General features: G+C 41.0%; 1 protein-coding gene across 2 annotated transcripts in view; it reads left to right on the plus strand.

Moving 5' to 3' along the window:
- Positions 1-18,519, plus strand: part of Fam120c (family with sequence similarity 120C) — a 137,623-nt gene extending 119,104 nt beyond the window's left edge. The window contains exons 12-16 of one of the 2 annotated variants that reach the window (XM_038315999.1): positions 1,304-1,513; positions 3,154-3,355; positions 8,896-9,034; positions 9,399-9,456; positions 13,895-18,519. In XM_038315999.1, coding sequence (XP_038171927.1) covers positions 1,304-1,513; positions 3,154-3,355; positions 8,896-9,034; positions 9,399-9,456; positions 13,895-14,146 — 861 coding nt within the window. In that variant the 3' untranslated portion in view covers positions 14,147-18,519. The remainder of the gene's footprint in view (positions 1-1,303; positions 1,514-3,153; positions 3,356-8,895; positions 9,035-9,398; positions 9,457-13,894) is intronic. The other variant, XM_038316006.1, reaches the window with a different exon arrangement.
- Positions 18,520-20,509: the final 1,990 nt, after the last annotated feature.

Consider the following 20,509-nt stretch of genomic DNA (forward strand, 5'->3'; position numbering starts at 1 on the left):
AAGCGTGGACATAAAAGCTACTTATGCATGTGTGTATGTGTGTGTATGTGTGTATGATATATATATATATACATCAGCTCATGACTGTAATCCCAGTACTCAGGAAAATGAGGCAGGAGGATTACTGTGACTGTGAGCCAGCCTGATCTTCAGAGTAAGATCATTTTTTACTCTTTTATATTTACTTTATTTAAAATAGATAAACAAATAAATTATTATTAAACAATATGTTTTTGTTTTTCGAGACAGGGTTTCTCTGTGGCTTTGAAGCTTGTCCTGGAACTAGCTCTTGTAGATGAGGCTGGATCTCACAGAGATCCGCCTGCCTCTGCCTCCAGAGTGCTGGGATTAAAGGCGTGCACTACCACCGCCTGACCAACAATAGTTATCTTACATTTATTTGTATCTATTTGGGAGTACAGTGCAGAGGGGTAGATGTATACCATGAAGTATGTGTGGAGATCAGAGAACAACTTGAACAAGTTAGTTCTCTCCTACCATGTGGGTCCTGGGGATCAAACTCAGTCTTGGCAGCAAGTATCTTTAACCACTGGACCATCCTGGCAGTCCAACATGTTCCAATTTAGCTGGAAGAGTTAATATGACATTATAATAAATAAACAACAACAATAATAAAAATGTTACCAATGATAATCTAGGTTAAGTATCCCTTGTCTGAAATGCACAGAAATGATCAGGCATATTTCAAATTTGAAATTTTTGTAGACTTTTTAGTATTTGTATATACACAATAAGATATCTTAGGATAGGACCCAAATCTTAATTATTACATTATTTATGTTTCATATATACCTTATTTTTTGGGGGGGGGGGTCCCTGTGTAACAGTCCTAGCTGTCCTGGAACTAGCTCTTGTAGACCAGGCTGACCTTGAACTCATGGGGATTCACCTGCCTCTGCTTTCCGAGTGCTGGGATCAAAGGCGCGTGCCACCACCTCCAGGCCCTCATATATACCTTATAAACATAGCCTGAAGATAATTTTTTTTTCAGAAAGATTTATTTATTTATTATGTATAGTGTTCTTCCTGCATTGATGCCTACAGGCCAGAAGAGGGCACCAGATCTCATTTTAGAGCCACTATGTGGTTGCTGGAAATTGAACTCAGAACCTCTGAACCATCCCTCCAGCCCTGAAGATAATCTTATACAATATTTTAGGGCATCTGCATTTTAACTTCAACCAACCATATGAGGCCATAGATTTTAGATTCTTTTAGAAAAAGTTTTTCATTTCTCTTTTCCCCTCTTATTTCTTAATTCTTTTCTCTGTGATGGTTTCAGATTGAGAAACTGGATGCTCGAGGGATCCAGCTTGCTGCCCTGTTCATGAGTGGGGTCGACACAGCTCTGTTTGCTAATGACGCATGTGGCCAGCCAGTCCCTTGGGAGCACTGCTGCCCCTGGATTTACTTTGATGGCAAACTGTTCCAGAGCAAGCTCATTAAAGCAGGCCGAGAGCGAGTGTCCCTGCTTGAACTCTGTGATGGCCAGGTAGAGTACACACCCCTGATCTGTCACCAGGATGAATCGTAAGCATGCAGGGGGACAAGGCATATGCAGGGAGGTTCCCAAAGCCTATAACCTAATACATGTCTATTGCAAAATCATCCATTGGAAAGTTGTTTTTATCCCCAATCTTAAAGTTTTCATGACTTTTTTTTTTTACTGAGAATATTTCTTCTCCACAGAATTTACACAAATACTCTATGCCCTTCCTAGAACTATTTGAAATTTCATTTTTCCCTTATTTAAAAATGCTGCAAGTAACTTTTCTAAGTGATTTTCTGGTGGGGGAGGAGTTATAAGTAGAAGAGAGCAGTAAGTAGATGATAGAGTAGGTTTTACAATATAACCTTGGGAAAGGTAGAAAAAAAGCAAGGGAAAGGAAACCTTACTTGGTATTTTATCTGTTTAGTGGGGAGTAAGCTGAGGGACTAGAGCAGCAGAGTCAGCAAACTACTCCTCTCCTGCCCCCTGTCCTTTGTAAATAACATTTGGTTGGAACATGGCCACGTTCACATTCATTCCTTTACATTTCTGTGACTTCTGTCGTGCTAGAATGGCGCAGAAGAGTAGTTGTGGCAGACACAGAGAGGCCCACAAAGTAAAGTATTGAGTTGCCTACCTTTTCTAGAGGTTTACCAACCTCTGGGACTAAGTATATGTGCATACTTATAGTTGTTTTTTTTTTCTCTTTGGGGGCCTGACACCCAGCTCCCAAATAAATACACGGAGATTATTCTTACCTATGAATGCTTGGCCTTAGCTTGGCTTATTTCTAGCTAGCTTTTCTAACTTAAATTATCCCATTTCTCTTTAACTACATTTTGTCTCTGGGCTTTTTACCTTCCTTTATTCCTTATGTCTTTCTTTCCTTCTTACTCTGTGGCTGGCTGCAGGGCTAGGTGGCTGGTCCCTAACACCCTCCTCTCCTTCTCCTTTTCTCGCTCCTCACTAACCCCTTTTTCAAGCCTAGATTTCTATTTGTTCTGTCTGGCAGCCCCACCTATTTCTCTCTCCTGCATAGCTGTGAGCTGTTCAGCTCTTTAGTAGATCAGTCATGTGTTTTAGACAGGCAAAGTAACACAACTTCACAGAGCCAACCAAATGTAACATAAAAGAACATAACACATCTTTGCAGCATTAAACAAATATTCCACAGCATAAATGAATGTAACACATCTTAAAATAACAGTCTACAACACATACCCTCATCAGAGCAAAGGTTGAGCATGGGAGAGGTTAAAAGGCCCTATAAGTGTCTGTCTTTTTCTTTTCTCTGTTACCTGATTTTGTTACATCCCCCTTATAAAAGAATAACCTAGGCAATCGTTGGTCATGCAGTCAACCATTTCCTGATGTCCTTATTATTCTGTTTGTTATCATCCCCATAGATAATGTTTCTCACAAACAACTGGCCAGAACTAATCTTCTGGTACTGTAGAATCTTGTGAAGAGTGGGAACTTTGATACCAAATGAGTCTCCTGAGGCTGGAGTCTAGAAGCATTTCACTCTGGGATAAATTCCCACAATGGGAAAAACATTATGAGGATGTGCATAGAGTAATCAATACGGTGCATGAAAAACGGGGTAAGCTCAGAACACTAACAATTCTCTTCTGCGTTTGAAGGCTGACCTGGCAAGCAAGGTGGAAAAGATGAGGCAGAGTATCCTTGAAGGCGTCAACATGAATCATCCACCACCTTCTGCTCTACTTCCGTCACCAACATTTGTGCCTCCCATGATGCCCCCCCTCTACCCTGTTTCTCTTTATTCCAGAGCCATGGGCTCATTTCCACATCCCCCTCAAGCAAGGAGTCGGGGCTTTGCAGGTCAGTACTTATTAAGAATGAGGTGTCATCTAATTTATTTCACAATAAACCATTTAGTTCCCTGCCAGCTACAGACTCAACAGTACAGTATATGTCTTACCTTGTTTGAATTCCAGACTGTGGTATAATAGCTTGAAATGTAACTCTCCATGTATCCTCGGAAAGAAAGTCCATTGAAATCTAAGACCATTCTTAATGGAGGTGGTTGGTTCTCAGTGATTTGATTCTCATCATCCAAACTCATGTGGTCTGGACGGATGCAAAACTGATGAGTCACTTATCATTTCATTATTTTGATCACTATAACTCATATGAACTGGATCTTCACGGTTGCTGTTAGTTCATCCACTCCTTATGGGCAGTTGCAGAAAGGTGTTTATGGGGAAAAGTCTTGGAAGTATGTGTCAGTCCTGGAAGACGACAGTAGCTTGAGGTAGCTGTAATCATTCTAGGGGTAGACCTGATTCATTGCCTACCCTAGAGCCAAAAGCATGGAAAGTAATTTCATAGTCCACACACCCCAAAGAATTACATTTTAATAGAGAAAACACGTACATACATGTATGTATAAATTATGGTGACTCCCAAGCTTCTGCCTAATAAAGAATAGATGAGCACGCTTCAGGCAGCTGAAATCTTGGTATATTAAACAACCTGCTTCTGGTGAAACACAGTTTTGTGTATGTGTGGTGTCTGGAATCAAACCCAGGACTTTAAACATTCTGGGCAGGCATTTTACCTCTGAACTACATGCATCCCCAGCTCTGAAGCAGGCTCTCTCAGTAGAGGTATTTTAACATGAAATATCAAGACTCTGTCATTAGGTCAGTATATCTTTGTGGTTGAACATGTGTATTGTGTGTTACACCTCTATTTAAAACAATAAAGCTGGAAGCTGAACTTAGTTTTTTAGGGTCACAAAACTCAACAGTTATATTTAGCTCAAGAGTGGGCTTACGTGAACAGTATGAAAGTCAGGCCCCTATGTAGTCAAGTCTTACAGACCAAGAAGCCAACCATTTATCCCTTTAAGCTGACTTAACTGATCTCTGATTTTTGTTCTGCGTGTTGGCTGTGTTGTGTTATTCTAAAAGATGCCTTAATTAAGGCCAAGGTCTTGGGAAATTCTTACCATCACCTAAACTACTGATGGATCACAGAAACCTCCTAATTGTTTCCTGCCTTTCTGAAAGGACATGATAAAATCACTAAGTGCAACTGGGTGGTGGTAGTTGCATGCCTTTAATCCCAGCACTTGGGAGGCAGAGGCAGGTGGATCTCTGAGTTTGAGGTCAGCCCGGTCTATGGAGCAAGTTCCAGGACAGCTAGGGCTACATAGAGAAACCCTGTCTCAAAACAAACACAAACAAACAATGTAGTAAACCCTTAAAATCTCACTTTTTTTCTTTTTTTCTTTTTTTTTTTTTTTTGGTTTTTCAAGACAGGGTTTCTCTGTAGCTTTGGAGCCTGTCCTGGAACTAGCTCTTGTAGACCAGGCTGGCCTCGAACTCACAGACATCTACCTGTCCCTGCCTCCGAGTGCTGGGATTAAAGGCCTGTGCCACCACCACCCAGCCAGAATCTCACTTTCATACAAAGGTTGTGATAGTTTTTTGGGGTGTGTTTTTGCTTTTGCTTTTTTGAGACAGGGTTTCTCTGTGTAACAGTTCTGGCTATCCAAACTGAATTCACTTTGTAGGTCAGGCTAGCTTTGAACTCATAGAAAACCACCTGCCTCTGCTCCAGAGTGCTGGGATTAAAGGCCTGTACCACCAGTACCCAGCATATGATGGTTAGTTTCAAATGTCAACCTAATACAACCTAGAATCAACTGGGAAGAGAGTCTTAATGTGGAACTGTCTATATTACGTTGACCTATGGGTATGTCTGTGGATAATTGTCTTGGTTACCTTAAATGGCATGGGGAAGATCCAGCCAGAAACTGGGCAGTACCATTCCCTGGTTTGGGGCCCTGGACTGCATAAGAGTAATTCCCTAAGTGCTAATCATGCATACATGCATTCTCTCTGCTCTTGACTTCAGATTGATGTGACTAGCTGCTTGAAGTTCTTGCCATTTTGATTTCTCTGCTATGATGGAACTATGAGCAAAAAATGTACTCTTTCTCCCACAGTGGCCTTTTGTCAGGCTAATTTATCAGCAACAGAAATGAAACTAGAACAAGGGGCTAAATGTTCAAAGTGTTCTTAACCTTTGCTTTCTTTCCATGTGCTAAAAGACCTTACCAGAACTCTCAAGTCATTGATTTTTTTGTTGATTTTTGACACAGAGTGTGAGTAGCCTAAGAAGCCTTGACTTCCTGATACTGTTGCCTTTAATTTCTAAGTGCTGGCATTACAGGCATGTGTCACCATACCCAACTAGAACTTTCTTGCTACATTATGAAACTCAATTGTGCTCATGAACTCATACACAATTGCAGTTTCCTGTCTTTGGGAGATAGTCATGTCATCTTGATGATGTGGGATAGCCTTCTGTATGTGTGTTGCTTTTATTGGTTGATGTATAAAGCTTTTTGGGCCAATGGCTCAACAAAGTAAAGTCAGGTGGGAAGTCAGAACAGGGAGGGAGGGAGAGAGAGAGAGAGAGAGAGAGAGAGAGAGAGAGAGAGAGAGAGAGAGAGAGAGAGGGAGGGAGGGAGAGAGGGGGGAAGAGAGGGAGAGGGAGAGAGGGAGAGAGGGAGAGAGGTAGTGTTGGGGCGAGCAGGCCTGTTTTTCATCCTGCCTGGCTCCCGCATATCTAGCTTAGCTCCAGAAATAACAACACACAAATTGTATTCATTTAAACACTGCCTGGCCCATTATATCTAGCCTCTTCTTGGCTAACATCTTGACTAACCCATATTTAATAATCTGTGTAACACCACTGAGTGGTATCTTACCGGGAAAGATTCAGCATGTCTGACCTGGTGGCTAGCTTCATGGCAACTGACCCAGAGAGGAGAGGCATGGCGATTGCCCGAGGCATCTGCCTCACTTCCTTCTTCCTATTGTATCTACTCCACCCACCTAAATCCTGCCCTATCAAAAAGCCAAGGCAGTTTCTTTATTAACCAATGAGAGTCCTCTATCAGAGAGAGAGAGAGAGAGAGAGAGAAAAGGCAGAGACAGGGAGAAGTCATGTAGCTGCCAAAGGAGGACACCGGAACCTTACCAGTAAGCCATAGCCTTGTGATGATATACATATTAATAGAAATGGGTTAATTTAAGATGTAAGAGCTAGCTAGGAATATGCCTAAGCTATTGGTGGAACAGTGTTGTAATTAGTATAATTTGTGTGTAATTATTTGGGTCTGGGTGGCTGGGCAACAAGCAGTCTCCTTTTACATCTTGTCTTGAACTGTTCCTGGTTTTCACAACTGTTATGGTTAGTTTTTGTTGCTTTCTTTGTGGCTGTGACCAAATACCTAACAGGACAGAGAGATTTTAAGTCATGCTTTAAAGAAATACTGTATATCACAGTAAGGGAGGCATGTGGACTTGAGCTTATCAATGGAGTGCTTTGTTTTCTTTATGTTTGTTGATCTTTGTAAATTGGGAAGCAGAGAACTCAAGCCAGAAATGGGCCCAGTTAAAACCCTCAAAGCCTACCCTCCCAGTAGTCCCCATTACCCAACTAAGTTCAACCTCCTAAAGGCCCCACAACCTCCCAAAAATCACTGCCAGCTGCCAAAGGAGAAGGACATCGGAACCTTCCCAGGAGGCCAGAGCCTCGTGGTGATACACATATTAATAGACCAATTGTTGAAACATAGGAACCTGTGAGGCATATTTCATATTCAAACTGCCTTACTGCTCTAACCAGACTGACATTAATTGCTGCAATCTTCCTGCCTCTGTCTCCTGAGTGTGAAATATATATATTTCATTTTTCCATATAGTTTGCTCATTTGGCTAATCTTATATTGTATAATGAGGCATATTTGTATGGAAAGTGGGCTTGACCTACAATTTGCCAGTAACTACATTTTAAGAATTCATTTCTATTTGAGGGCAAAGAAGAAGAGAAGGTGTGGAGGGGGATAACTAATACTAAAGTCTTTGACAAAGCCATAAGGAAACCTACTACTGTAGAAGTTTCCTAAAAATATATACATGTCTAAAAAGACTTTAAATGGAGTTACCCTGTAATTGGGGAATAATGCCATTCTCATACACCATAAGCTATCACACAAGACGTGCATTGTGAGACTTGGTTTACTTCTTTGCATGTTGTTGGTCAGTGGGGTCCCATGGAGTCCCAGAACAGTGCAGGGTATTGCTGCTGATTTTGGTTACTGGATAGTAAGACCCTTACTCAACATACCACGTACTTGACTCAGAACATGGAGAAATTAGGCTGCTACCAACTTGAAAGCTTCATCCCTACTAGCTATCTTCATAGTGCTGGAAGGCTGTGTACTCTTCTGGGGGGAGGGGAGAAATCAGCAGTCTTAGCCAGCTATGAGCCCTGTAAACCTGTCAACCAATAATGACCAGCTTGACAAGATGTGCCCACTGATATAGTAGTGACAGGAATGTTGTGGGAGTAGCCAACTACTTTCTGATTGGATTTACTTACTGTTATTCTTCCAAGTGGACATACAGTAAGCTCTCTCTAAGTACTTATCTTTACGTCCATAAGTACTTATTTTTACATCTGTCAACCCTCATCAGAGAAGCTTCTATTTGCAGTAGATAGAAATGAATACAGAGACTCACAACTGGTCAAGGTGAAAGAATAAAACAATGCCCAGTTCTCAGCCCTAAATGTGACATTTATATCATGTTATCCCCTTGCCCAAGTCTTACAGGTCATTGTGGAAGGGGGGCAGAAAGATTCTGAGAGCCGGAGGTGGTGGGTGACTGCTGTGAAATATTGTTTTCCAGACATGGCAGAACCATTGCACACATGAACTCATAGTGGCTATGATTGCTTATACAAGACCTTCACAGGATCAAGCCAGGCAAAAATCCTAGCATGGGCTGGGGAAGAGGCTATGATGTCCATCCAGCTGAGTAGCTATAATAGCTACTGGAGAAGCAAGAGTCAGTTTTCTTCAGGGTTGTGGCCCCTTGGAGGCCACCCATGCTCCAGTAGCTGACCCTACACCCATGTACATACTGGCAGCACTGAGTAGGTGAAGTTGAGAGAGAAAAGTGATGAGAAGGACAAGTGATAATTTACAGTGGAAAGGATTGAGGTGGAGTTGATCAAAACACATATACATGTATGGAAATTCTGAATTTTTAAAAATGGAAAAATGTCTGGGGCCAGCAAAAAAAACATTTTTCTAAACAAATTCCTATTATGTAGCAGGCTATACAGTTGAAAACAAATCAATCACCTACACACTAGTTATTAAAGTGGCTATGTAGAAAGATTTACAATCCCCTTCTCGGACCTTACCCCCCTTGTTATCATCACAATCTTAGCGGGAAACGGGGATGCGAAGAACAGGGAGATTGTATAGCGCTTTTGTTCCACCTCTCGCCCTTTCTTGCACTTGCTGTTTACCACTGCTGTTCTTCAATTCACAGGTCTCCATCCAATCCCACCCCAAGGAGGAAAACTGGAAATTGCTGGGATGGTGGTGGGCCAGTGGGCTGGCAGCAGATCTTCTAGAAGTCGAGGATCCTTTGGCATGCAAGTGGTTTCTGTCGGTGGGCCAGGAAAGGGGTATGTACTTGAATGGGTTGGTTTGAGCTAGGGTCGGTCAGGGTACCTTTAGGAGAATGCTCAGCTGTTGAAATCTCCTGTTAAGGTAAGAGGTATGAATCAACGCTACATACTTGAAATTAGCCATAACTCTAGTTCATCAAATGTGCCCTGCTTGACTAAAAAGAATTTTTGTGCTAGAAGACAAGGAACACAAAATAATTCAGTACAACATAGAAATTACAGAAATAGAGGTTTGCATTAGGGGTAATAAAGAGGGTCATCTAAATGTATAAGGCTAAACTTCCTTGAGATGAGTAAGTTAATCAAGTAAAGATGGAAATTAGGATTTATGTGTTCTCATGGTCACTTTTCTCCTCTAAAGGCATGGAAAAGAACAGACTGGTAGAGGATCCAGAGGTCACAAAAAAGGAAATAAACAAGTAAGTATCATTTTTGAGAGTATCAAGCTGTTTTGACACCTTTTGCCCCTTATGGCTAAATTACAAGAGATTGTATCAGGCCTGGAAAGCTGAGCCACCCGGGAGAGTTATCATGTCTTTTCCAGCCATTTGATTTCAGGGCCCATTTCTCAGTATGGGTTTGTCGCTCCAAATTGCTCCCACAGGGCTGCAGAATCTCTTTTTTTTCTGAATGATAGGCCACACGATAGAAAGCAGGTACGATGTCCAGACGACCTGTGCCTAGTATAGTATGTGCTGTGTGCAGCCAGAAGGGACCAGAATAACACTAAGAGCTAGATTGTCTAGAGCCCGTCTGAGCTCTGAGGGCTCATACAAGTGCTTAGAAAATTTGATTTTTGCCCTATGGGAGAGGGAACCATTACTATTCTGCGCTCTTGCTCTCTCTCTCTCTGTCTCTGTCTCTCTCTGTCTCTCTCTGTCTCTCTCTGTCTCTCTCTGTCTCTCACTGTCTCTCTCTCTCTCTCTCTCTCTCTCTCTCTCTCTCTCTCTCTCTCTCTCTGTGTGTGTGTGTGTGTGTGTGTGTGTGTGTGTGTATGTGTGTGTTCCTAGATATTGAACCCAGGGCCTTGTACATGTAAGGCAAGTACTCTATCACTGAGATATACCACCAGCTTTCACTTGTGTGTGTATATGCACATGTGTGCCAGGTATGAATGCATAATACATATATGTATGTGGAGACTAGACGTAGAGATCAGTTATCTTTCTTTGTTACTTTTCCACTTTCCTCCTCTCCTTTCTCTCTTTCTTTGAAACAGGATCTCATCATGTAACCCTAGCTGGCCAAGAACTCTCTGTGTAGCCCAGGCTGGCCTCACAGAGATTCACCTGCCTCTGTCTCCCAACTGTTGGTATTAGAAGCCTGTGCTGCCATGCCAGGATGTCATCAGATATTAATCCAAAACCTATTCTCCTGTATACAGTCATCCTTCCCTGCATCAATAATAAATCCAACTACTAGCCAGACATAATGGCACACACCTTTAATCCCAGAATTTGGAAGACAGAGACGAGACGTGTGGATCTCTGTAAGTTCAAGGTCAGCCTAGTCTACAGAATGAGTTCCAGTACAGCCAGAGTTATGTAATGAGACCCTGTCTTGAAATAAATACCATAAATAAATTCAACTATTTAATGTTTAGTTTGGTGTTATTTGACAGAAATGAAACTAGAATACTCACCCCTCCCCTACACAAAGCATTTTATAATGCACTCCAAAACTATAGAACAGTAACTTTGGAAATCTAAAGTTTCTCAGTTCCTCCAGAAACTCGTCAATAATATAGAAAGTATTGCATGTCAATGAAAAACTAGTCACCCAAGAAGACATCTATAGTATAGTAAGATGCAGTGTAGAAAACCTGCTATTTTTATTATGTAAAAAATAGACTACTCTCTCTGTGATTGACTCATATTAACAAGACCACAGAAATAGCCATGTGGATATATCTGGAGTGAATGGCAAATGAATGAGAGCTAAGTACTGATTTATGATAAGAAAGAATACTTAAGATGACACATTGCAGACGTACTCTTTGCCACTCATATTTCTCACGAGGTATATTAGTATGTTACTCATCAATCAAGTCAGTTTTCAGAATTGACATTCTAGCCTGAGCCAGCTGATTCCAAAGCCCTGTACGGTATGGATTCCAATGCAGCAGAGCAATTCTGATTTCTAGAGCCAGAATCAGAACCAACACAGATTTTGCTGACTTAAGTGCACACGCTGGTAACCATTATTACCAGAACTTGCTTTCTCTGAGGGCAAGTCATAGTAGCAGTGATTTTCTTGGAGGCATGAAACAGAAATAATGAAGCTAGTTACTGTTTGTTTAGTTCTCCATTTGTTTGGTTTAGGGGGATAGAGGCTGGAGGTTTGAAATGGGCGCCATGTAGCTCATTTATTGAGTTTCTAGAGCATGCCAGGCATATACTCTAAGTGCTTTACATGGAGTAGTTCATTAAATTTTGTGGGAACATATGAAGTACACTCTGTTCTATTTCGTGTGTGAGGAGAGAACAAGGGTGTCAGGGGAGCTTCTAGCTCAGAGTGCTTCAGCCACTATTGTCTTCTGTAGAGGTAACCTGACCATGGAAATGCTTACATTAACTTTATTATTGCTCAACTCACCCTCCTTGGACACGCCTGCTATGGGCTATCTTGGCAGCCTTGCTGATTTTCCTTTTTCATTTTAGTTCTGTGTAGCAGGCTTTCTTGGACCGCCAGCCCCCAAATCATGACACCGAGACTACTTCTTAGTTGTGCATGCTTGGCCTTAGCTTATGCTCATTTCTAAGCAGCTCTTTTAACTTAATTTAACACGCTTCTCTTCATCTACATTTTGTCTCTGGCTTTTACCTTTCTTTCATTCCGTATGTCCTACTTTCCTGCTTCCTGTGTCTGTTGGCTGGCCGTTGCTGGGCTGCCTGGCCCCAGGCATCTCCTGTTCTTTTTACCTTATTCTCTCTCCTCCTGAGCCTAAATTCCCCCTCCTACAATTATTCTTTCTGCCCACCAGCCCTGCCTTTCCCTCTACTACCTACCTATTGGCCATTCAGCTTTTTATCAGATCAGTCAGGTGCCTTAGGCAAGCAAGGTAAAGGAAGTTCAACATGTCTTTAGATAGTTGAAAATAAATGCAACATTAACAAAAGCAACACATCTTTACATAGTTAAAGTAATATTCCACAACATTTTTGTTCATAATTCCTTCAGTAACTTGTTCCAGCTTGTATAATGCTCATATATTATAGCTTTATCTTCCTAAGTTTATTCCTAAGGCTTTGGGTGTTATATGCTTTTAAATCCTTAAGTCACATATTATTATACTATTATTTTTTTGTTGAATCCATTTGATGATGTGTTCCACCTACTGGGTAGATTTTTTACTAATTCCACTGTATTTTCAGGTTCTTAGGCAACACTTCCTAGCAGCCCCTGTGTATTGTAACTTAAAAAGAAAAATGGCAGTTTCGTGGAAAGGGGCTGACATGAGATTCCTGTTCAAATGAACTGTATTAGACAATGAGGCCCAGGAAGGGAGAATGGGACTTCAGGTTCAAAGAGTAATTTTATTAGGAGACATACCATCCTGGCCAAAGGCAGCCATAATAGAGTCTTGAAAAAAAGGGAGAGAGACAGAGACAGGGGTGGGGGGTGTCCTTTCAAAACTAGAGAACAAAAGGGGTTTCTGATTCTTAGAGTGTTTTCACGAGTGTAGGCAAGCTTCATTCATACCAAGTGACCTAACCTGGCCTGGCCTACAGATAGGATCATAATCCTGTGTTCCAGGTGCCAGGGAAAGGAGCCTCCAGGCCACAGCCCAGCATGCTTTCTCAACTGTACTCCAAAGGAGAGCTGCAGGAAGTTATGGCCTAATTTTCAGGGGTGGGGTGGGGGAAGGCATCTATAGGGTCTGTGATCACTGTGCTGTACAGACTTTGGAGCCAAGTGATTTAGTTTTACACCCAGTTCTGCCCTTTCAGTTCTGTCATCTTAGGCAAATTGTTCTGTATGTCCTGGTTTGCAAAACGAGAAAATTATAGGATTGCGAGGATTAAATAAGATGATATCTGCAAAGAATTTTACATAGACCCTGGAATATGGGAAGCAATTAGTAAAACATTGTTATTTATAATTGACCAAAATTCAACACCTATGAACATTTATCATATCTCCTTTTAAATAGTGAGGCCATTAGAGTAAAACGGTCTAGGCATGCAAGGGACCTCGGGTACCTCATTTTGCTTTGTTTAAGTTCTGTTGTCTCGTTTGTAAAATGAACACCAGAATATGTGAGCTGCCTAACTACATAGTAGGCACTCTTGCTAGCAATGTCACTATTCCTAGCAGTAGTCATAGAAAGTCAGCACTGTGCTGCGGACTCATGTCATTTCTGAGAGCAGAGAGTATCAGTTATAAAACCGTGAGATACTGCAGTAGGTCTTCTGATTTTTCCCCACTGATTTTTTTCCCCTTTCTTGTAATTTGCTCTTCTGATTATCAGTATTTTGCCAGTGTTGTCTGACAGTTGAGCATGGGCTGACCCACCTAAAATAGATTTGTGGCTCCACTACTCTCTATCTTAAGCAAGTTATTTTAACTTTCCTGTGCCTCTGCTTCCTCCTCAGTAAATGGGGCATGATAATATATGCTATTTCAGTCACTCTTAGTATTAGAAAAATAGGCTTTAAAGCTATGTGAGTGGTAATCGCGTCGTCATTGTGTCGCCATTGCTGTTGGAGTGCAATTCTTAGGACAATATCAGAATGTATGACCTTTAGGCTTTCTGATGTTTCTGAAGAATTTCTCAGGCTACCTTATGAACATACTTGGGGAAGCCCAGCCAGATTGGGATTACCATTTCCACCAAGTACCTCTTGTTTTTAACAGGGCTCTTCAGATGGAATTTCTAAATCCATGGAGCTTCATCAAGGTCGGGCCCGCTCCCAGGTGAATGGCAACAATAGCACATTGATTATGGAAGAGAAGAGTGATCTCCTTCCAGCTCCATCACAATGTGCCTTATCCATAGACAGTGACGTGTGTAATAACGATGACCACTGCCTCCCCGTGACGATTGGAGAGAAGACCCAGGTGCAAGAGCAAGAGCTAGAGACTGTGGCCCAAAAGAAAGAGGAATGACAAACTGAAGATAGCTTCACTTGTCAGGAAGAGGAGAAAACTATACTTTTTCTGATTCTAGGCCCAAGTTAGAGGAGGATATAAATGTTTCCCCTAGGTTTATCCAGGATTTTAAGGGGGTACATATTTATTGTGTCCATCTTTCCTTCCCTATCTTCTCTGGCTCCAGACTTAGAACCTTGGAGATTTCTGGTTAAAGATGAATAGCAGCAACACTAAACTCAGATTCTCAAATACATGGCACCAACATTTTCCTTCTATCTCCTGGAAGTCTAGTGAGGCAGTAACTGTCAGGAAGCAGATGTTATCATGTAAGTCCTATGGAAAAGTTCTGGCTTTGGTTTTCTGAGTATTTAATATAATACTCATTTATAAACGTCAATGAAAATAAGGGGTTTAAAGGTAAGCTATCTATGGCTTCCTGATTTATTTTTTTGTCTTTGAGGTAATGGAACCTTGATACCTAAATACCTAGTCAGTGTCCTCCCTTCTCTTTCCCCTAACTAACCCACCCCAGGATTTTGTGCACCACCTCTAGCTTTGGCCTGACAATCAGATAGGTAGATGTTTTCAGAGAAGTAGACAGTGTTGGTTTGGGTTATTTTATTTAATTTTTTTTTTATTTTATACACTTAAAAAAAAACTACAATGGCCTTCGTACTGGGAGATTCAAGTGAGTCAGAAAAGTACTGGGCAGATTTTTCCTGCCTCCCAACCAGTGCATTGTTTATAAAGTAGAAGATACGGTACAGTTCACCCACTATCTGCTGCCCACACTCTAAAAGGGTGGGAATCAATGTTATGAAACTGAGTACAAAATGGACTCAAAAGACTCTATGTGTGTGTACATGTGTATAGGTGTGTGTGGGGGTGTATATATGAACATGTGTATCTATATGCATACACATACCCTTTATATAAGAGACAGATCTATTTATCTATACATATTTTATATATATATATAAATGTGTGTATACAGATATATATACACATCCATACATGGTAAAGTTCCAGAAGATTTACTGAATTTCCCAGAAATGCTTCCACTGCTATGGAATGGTGGGTTTCAAAAGACTATACTTTAAATCTGAAATCCTTGCTAAGTCACAGCCTATCACAATTCTTGAGAAGATGGGCTACTCTAAATCAGACACAAAGTACTTTCCAGAGATCGCCTGTTCAGAACAACAAATACTTCACTTTGAACAGAGCCCTCACATCCCATATGCTGAGAACAGGAGGTTGAAATGGGATTGGGAAGAGTTGCACATTTTTATGAAGGTTTGGAGATAGAAAGGGATAGGAAGTGATTACCATTTGAAAGGGCTTTCAGCCAATTTGAAAAAAATTTCTTGTGGAACTCCAGGATCAAATTGGCTTCAGCAAGAATTGATTGACATGACTTTAAGGAGGGAAAATTAACACTGGAATGATGGAGTGGGGAGATGTGAGGAAATTGGACAATTTGATTTTACATGCTTAGATTGTTTCATTTATTCATTGACATTTTGACTACAGGATCTTTTCATTTGCTTTGCAAGGAAGATGTCAGAGAACTTGGCCTGGGATTTGAGAGGTATTCTTTAGAAGATTCTCAGTCCCTGTGGGGCCAAGGTCTGCCCAGGATTAAAAAAAAAAAGGCTCTTCCTCCTTGCTGGAGATAATCTTAAGAAAACCTTGATTTCCAGCTTCCCTCATTTTGGGCAGCCAAAATGCAAGGGATGGAAACATGGCTTATAACAAACTAGTAGTATATCTTCATTCAGGAATTGAGGCTTCTAGCCACACACATCTCCTTTGGACTTTGATATTCTTGTCCAAGAAATATCATTTCTACAAGAATATAACTGACTAGACTCCTTGCAGGATTCTCTCTTTTGGGAAAAAAAAAAAAACATGCATCTTAATCTACAACAGATCCTTGGTGATTTTTTTCCAAACAACCGGAAGGCTATGCTTGCTATCTGCCCATTCTGTCTCAAGAAACTAAAATGTCTTGGGATTCTTAAATCGAGTCTAGCCCAGTTTAAGAGAACTCACAGTTTTCAGGGGACAGGAGCCCAGGTATGCCTTGCCTCTTGCCCAGACATTTCCTAAATAAACCTAAATAAGGTGGCAAGACTATGTACCTGGCTGTATATAAGCAAAAAAAAAAAAAAAAAGTATGTAACACTTCCTCGTTGAAATGAGCTCCCCTGATTTGGTCCCCTTTCTGATCTTGGACCTGCTCATCCTTTCATAATACTTTGAAAGTTAGGACTTTTATATCCAGTAAGGAAAGGAATTCATAGAAAATGTAGATGGCTTAGAATCACCTTCTGAGCCACAGAAGGATGAATCCCTTTGGAGCTCTAAAAGTAACCAGAATCACTGAGTGAGTGAATGGTTAGCTATTTGGACAACTATTGAGTAGGAAGTACTTGGAGTAAAATGGTAGTGTTCTTCAGTTGCTGTTTCTGTGCATCGTGAGTCTATATGACACAGTCAGGTGACAGTATTGTTAACTCTCACATCCTTCTCACAACATGAAGATTTATTTTGTAGCCATTCACTGTGAGAGGTAAAATTGCTGCTTTGACAGAAATGATTCCAGTTTGCCAAATGACTTGCCCCTCCCCCTCCACAAACCTCTGCTTCTCCCTAGCCAGGCCCAGGATGAAACAAGTGGCTTACTTTCAACTTTGAATTTTGCCTCGATTCAGCACTTGGGATTTGGGAAGTTACAAGAAAGAACTATAAAGGGTTATGTTCCTAGATTTTGGTGTACCTCCCAAAATGCACAATTTAAAAGCCAGGAAAACCAGTGTTCATTACTGTGAAATAAACTTTTTCTAATTGGAAGACAAATCGAGGACCTTTGCTGGACCCACTCGAGGATCTGCTTCTGATTATTACTGGACAAAGTCATGTTGGAACCCCTGAAATGACTGCTTTACCTCGTAGGAACACTGCAAAAAACAACCCCAAGCCTGGTTTTGTACAGCCACTGATCCCCCAAGGTCTTGCGGTTCTGCCTGTGTGTCTTTGGGTTGGCCTGTGACTCCTACCTTTTTTAAGTGACCAGTTCTGACAGACTTCTGTTCCTTCTCATCATTTTCATTGTATATAGGTAGGATTTCAGGTAAATTGAAGCCCAATAAATGGCACTTTCTTTGGCTAGGGACACTTGATTTTTGTCTCCATCTGGATTTTCTGACATCGTTGGCCAAGTTACCCTAATATGTTCATCTTGGGGGGAAAAAATAGACAAGGGGAGGGGGATGCAAAAATGCTTATGTAGGATAGAAAGAATGAGAGTAGCCCTTTGGGTATGATGATTCAGTCCTTTGAAATCTTAGAAGGCCCCTGTGGGTATACAGTGCCACCCTTTCAGCCTCTAACCACCCCACCCTTTGAAATGACAGTACAAGTAGACCGCAGTTTAAAGTAGTTAGTCTAATTCTACTAAAGGGTTAATCATTATACTTCTTCACTTTCAGATGCATATTTCCTAAATATTCTTGGGGTTTTGGGGGGTAAGTTTTCACTATTCCATTGTATGTTCTCATTTTTTCTCCTTTCCATCACTGGCTTCTTCTTTTTGAATGTTCTCCTTTCTTATTGATGTAGTCTGCTGGTACAGATAGCTCAGTGCACCTGTTCCCTTCTATTGCTGAGTATCTTCAGTATTGTCTGCGGAGATTTTGATGTTCTAAGAAAATGTCACTTTTTACAAAAATCATCTTTTCTAAGTTAAAAGCAAAATTAAACATCCCCTATGCTGGGGTGCCCATTTCAGCTTTTGACATTGTCCCTGTACTTTTATAGATGACTTTTTTGTCTGTGTTGGTAGTAAATAATGGTTAGTGAATTTTCATGTAAATGAAGCAAGTTAAATATTTCAGATTTTATTAATCTCTCATAACCCTGCTGGATCTGATGAATTCATTTTAATTACTTCCCAGAAGGGACTTTCCTCCTACCTTTTATTTTATTCTATTTTTAGACTAACGTACTAGATTAAAAAACAAAAAAAGAACAAAAAAAAAACAAAAAAACTTTAACTGCAAAGAGTCAGTGATTTTTTTTAGTGCTCCCTGATAAATGATGTTATTGACAAAAGTAAATTCTTTCGTTGTTGTTTTTTTTCCTGTGCTCTTGACAGTGTGTTTAGTGGATGGATAACGTATTTCTCTTTGCCACTCCCAGATTCCAAGTTCCCTGCCTTTTGGCCCACCTCACCACAAAAGCTCCATAGTTTATTAATGTAAGTTTGAGTGGATGCTTCTTGGGGGAAACTGCAGGACTTAATGGAAATGTCTCAGAAAGGAATGAGAATGTCTCAGGAGTTCTGTGATGGAATTTGATCTGTTGTTCTGTTAATGCTGATGGAAAGAAACTTACAGCGCTTAATAAAAGTCTATTCTTTTAGTTTAAAAATGTAAAATGATTTGGAGTGTGTGAATTTTGATTTCTTCTCCCATCTCTGGGTCCGTTTCTGCAAATGAAGAGTATTCTTCTATCAATTGAGAAGTGCCACGCAGATTTAGGAGTCTGCAGAGTAGCAGGGCAGGAGAACATGTATGTGACGCATCGAAATGAAGATCAGATTTGGCTTCCTGGCTAACTTATTTATTCTGATGTCCCCAAAGCACCTTTGACCCAACACTTTCCAAACTAAACCTATCCTTCCTTCTGAAATCTGTTTCTCTCCAAACTAGACTGTGGGACATTAACCTAGACTCATGTCTTTCCCTTATTTCTTAATTTTAATTTGTGACAAAATCTCTTGGTAACACACAACTATATAACTCATCATTCCTGTCCTCAGTCCTGTGACATAGTCCAACCTTCATCCTGGACTGCTGCAATTGCTCCTCATTCTTCCTCCTAACCAGATAATTGTAAGTAATGTTTTTCATCTAAGCAAATGTACCTTTTCTGTTTTAAAGGGCCTATATCTTTGTTTTTAAGTTTATAAAGAGTCTATGTCAGTAGAAAGTTAAGGACCATGACTTAACCTACCATGCTAATGAGCCTCCAGAACAATATATCCTGGGCCTGGTGAGGTGGCTCAGTGGGTAAGAGCACTTACTGCTCTTGCAGAGGATCTGGGTTTGGTTCCCAGCACCCATATAGTGAGTAATTCACAACCATCTTTAATTTTGGTTCCAGGGGATTTGAGTCCTTCTTCTGACCTCCAAAGGCACCACCAAGCATGCATTTGGTGCACAGACATGCATGCAGGCAAAACACACACAAAATAAAATGAGTAACTCTAAATAAAACAAAACAAAAATAATATATCCATCTAATATAGTGCACAAAAACTTTCATGGCTCCTTCATTATCTCTTGGCTACTTTTCTGTTCTCCTTTACTTCTTTCACTCTTCCATTGTTGTGAAAATAAAGTTCACTTCCCATTAATTAAGCTGGTAATACATATTGTATCACAAGACTTTTCCTAGGGAGATGAAACACATACTCACCCCAGACAGGGACACCACAGCAGACCAAAGCATGGATACAGCCTAGGTCCAACCAGTGAGTTTTATTGAGGTTACTTACAAGGAGGAGAAATGGCTCAAAAAGGCCCATCCTAACAGGGATGACAGATCACAAGAGCTGGGGATGTGGAGCACACAGCACAGCCTGCAGGCAACTCAACAGGTTGGAGAGTGTCCTTTCCAAGAGCCTCTGATCTGAACTTCTTCCAGGCAGCCTGGCTGGTTTTTGCTGCTTCTTGGCATCTAGCCTGATCTCAGAGTCTTCTGTGCAGTTCGTCTTGTTGGAGAGTGACTCTCAGCTGTCTTTTTTGCTTACTGGTACCAAAACACTTTTGGACATATTCTTTGTTACAATGCAGATTGTAGACTTTTGAAGAAGAAAATATGCTGACAAGAAGACAGAAGAACAAAGAAGACAAAGATTGAGTGTGAATGTTCACCTGGAAACAGTATTCATTTAATTATGTTTTTAAGTTGGGCTTTGTGGGGCTGGAGAGATAGATCAGTGGTTAAGAGTACTGGCTGCTCTTCCAGAGGACCTGGGTTTGATTCCCCGAACCTAGATGATGGCTCACAATCATATGTAATTACAATTTCAGGGGATCTGATATCCTCTTCTGGCCTCGCCAGGCACACATGTAGTAGACAGATATACATCACGTAAAATACCCATACATATAATTTTTTCACTAAATTGGTTTTCGAGGCTGGAGAGAAATGACTCGCAGGCAGTTAGGAGCACTTGCTCTTTCAGAGGACCCAGGTTTGGATCCCAGCACCCAGGAGGGTAGCTCAGAACTGCCTGTAACTCCGGCTCTAGTGGATCCTATACTCTCCCAACTCTGCAGGCACGTTCACTCACTTGCCATACCTAGA

Source organism: Arvicola amphibius, chromosome X, assembly GCF_903992535.2.
Source record: "Arvicola amphibius chromosome X, mArvAmp1.2, whole genome shotgun sequence".
Classification (NCBI taxonomy): domain Eukaryota; kingdom Metazoa; phylum Chordata; class Mammalia; order Rodentia; family Cricetidae; genus Arvicola; species Arvicola amphibius.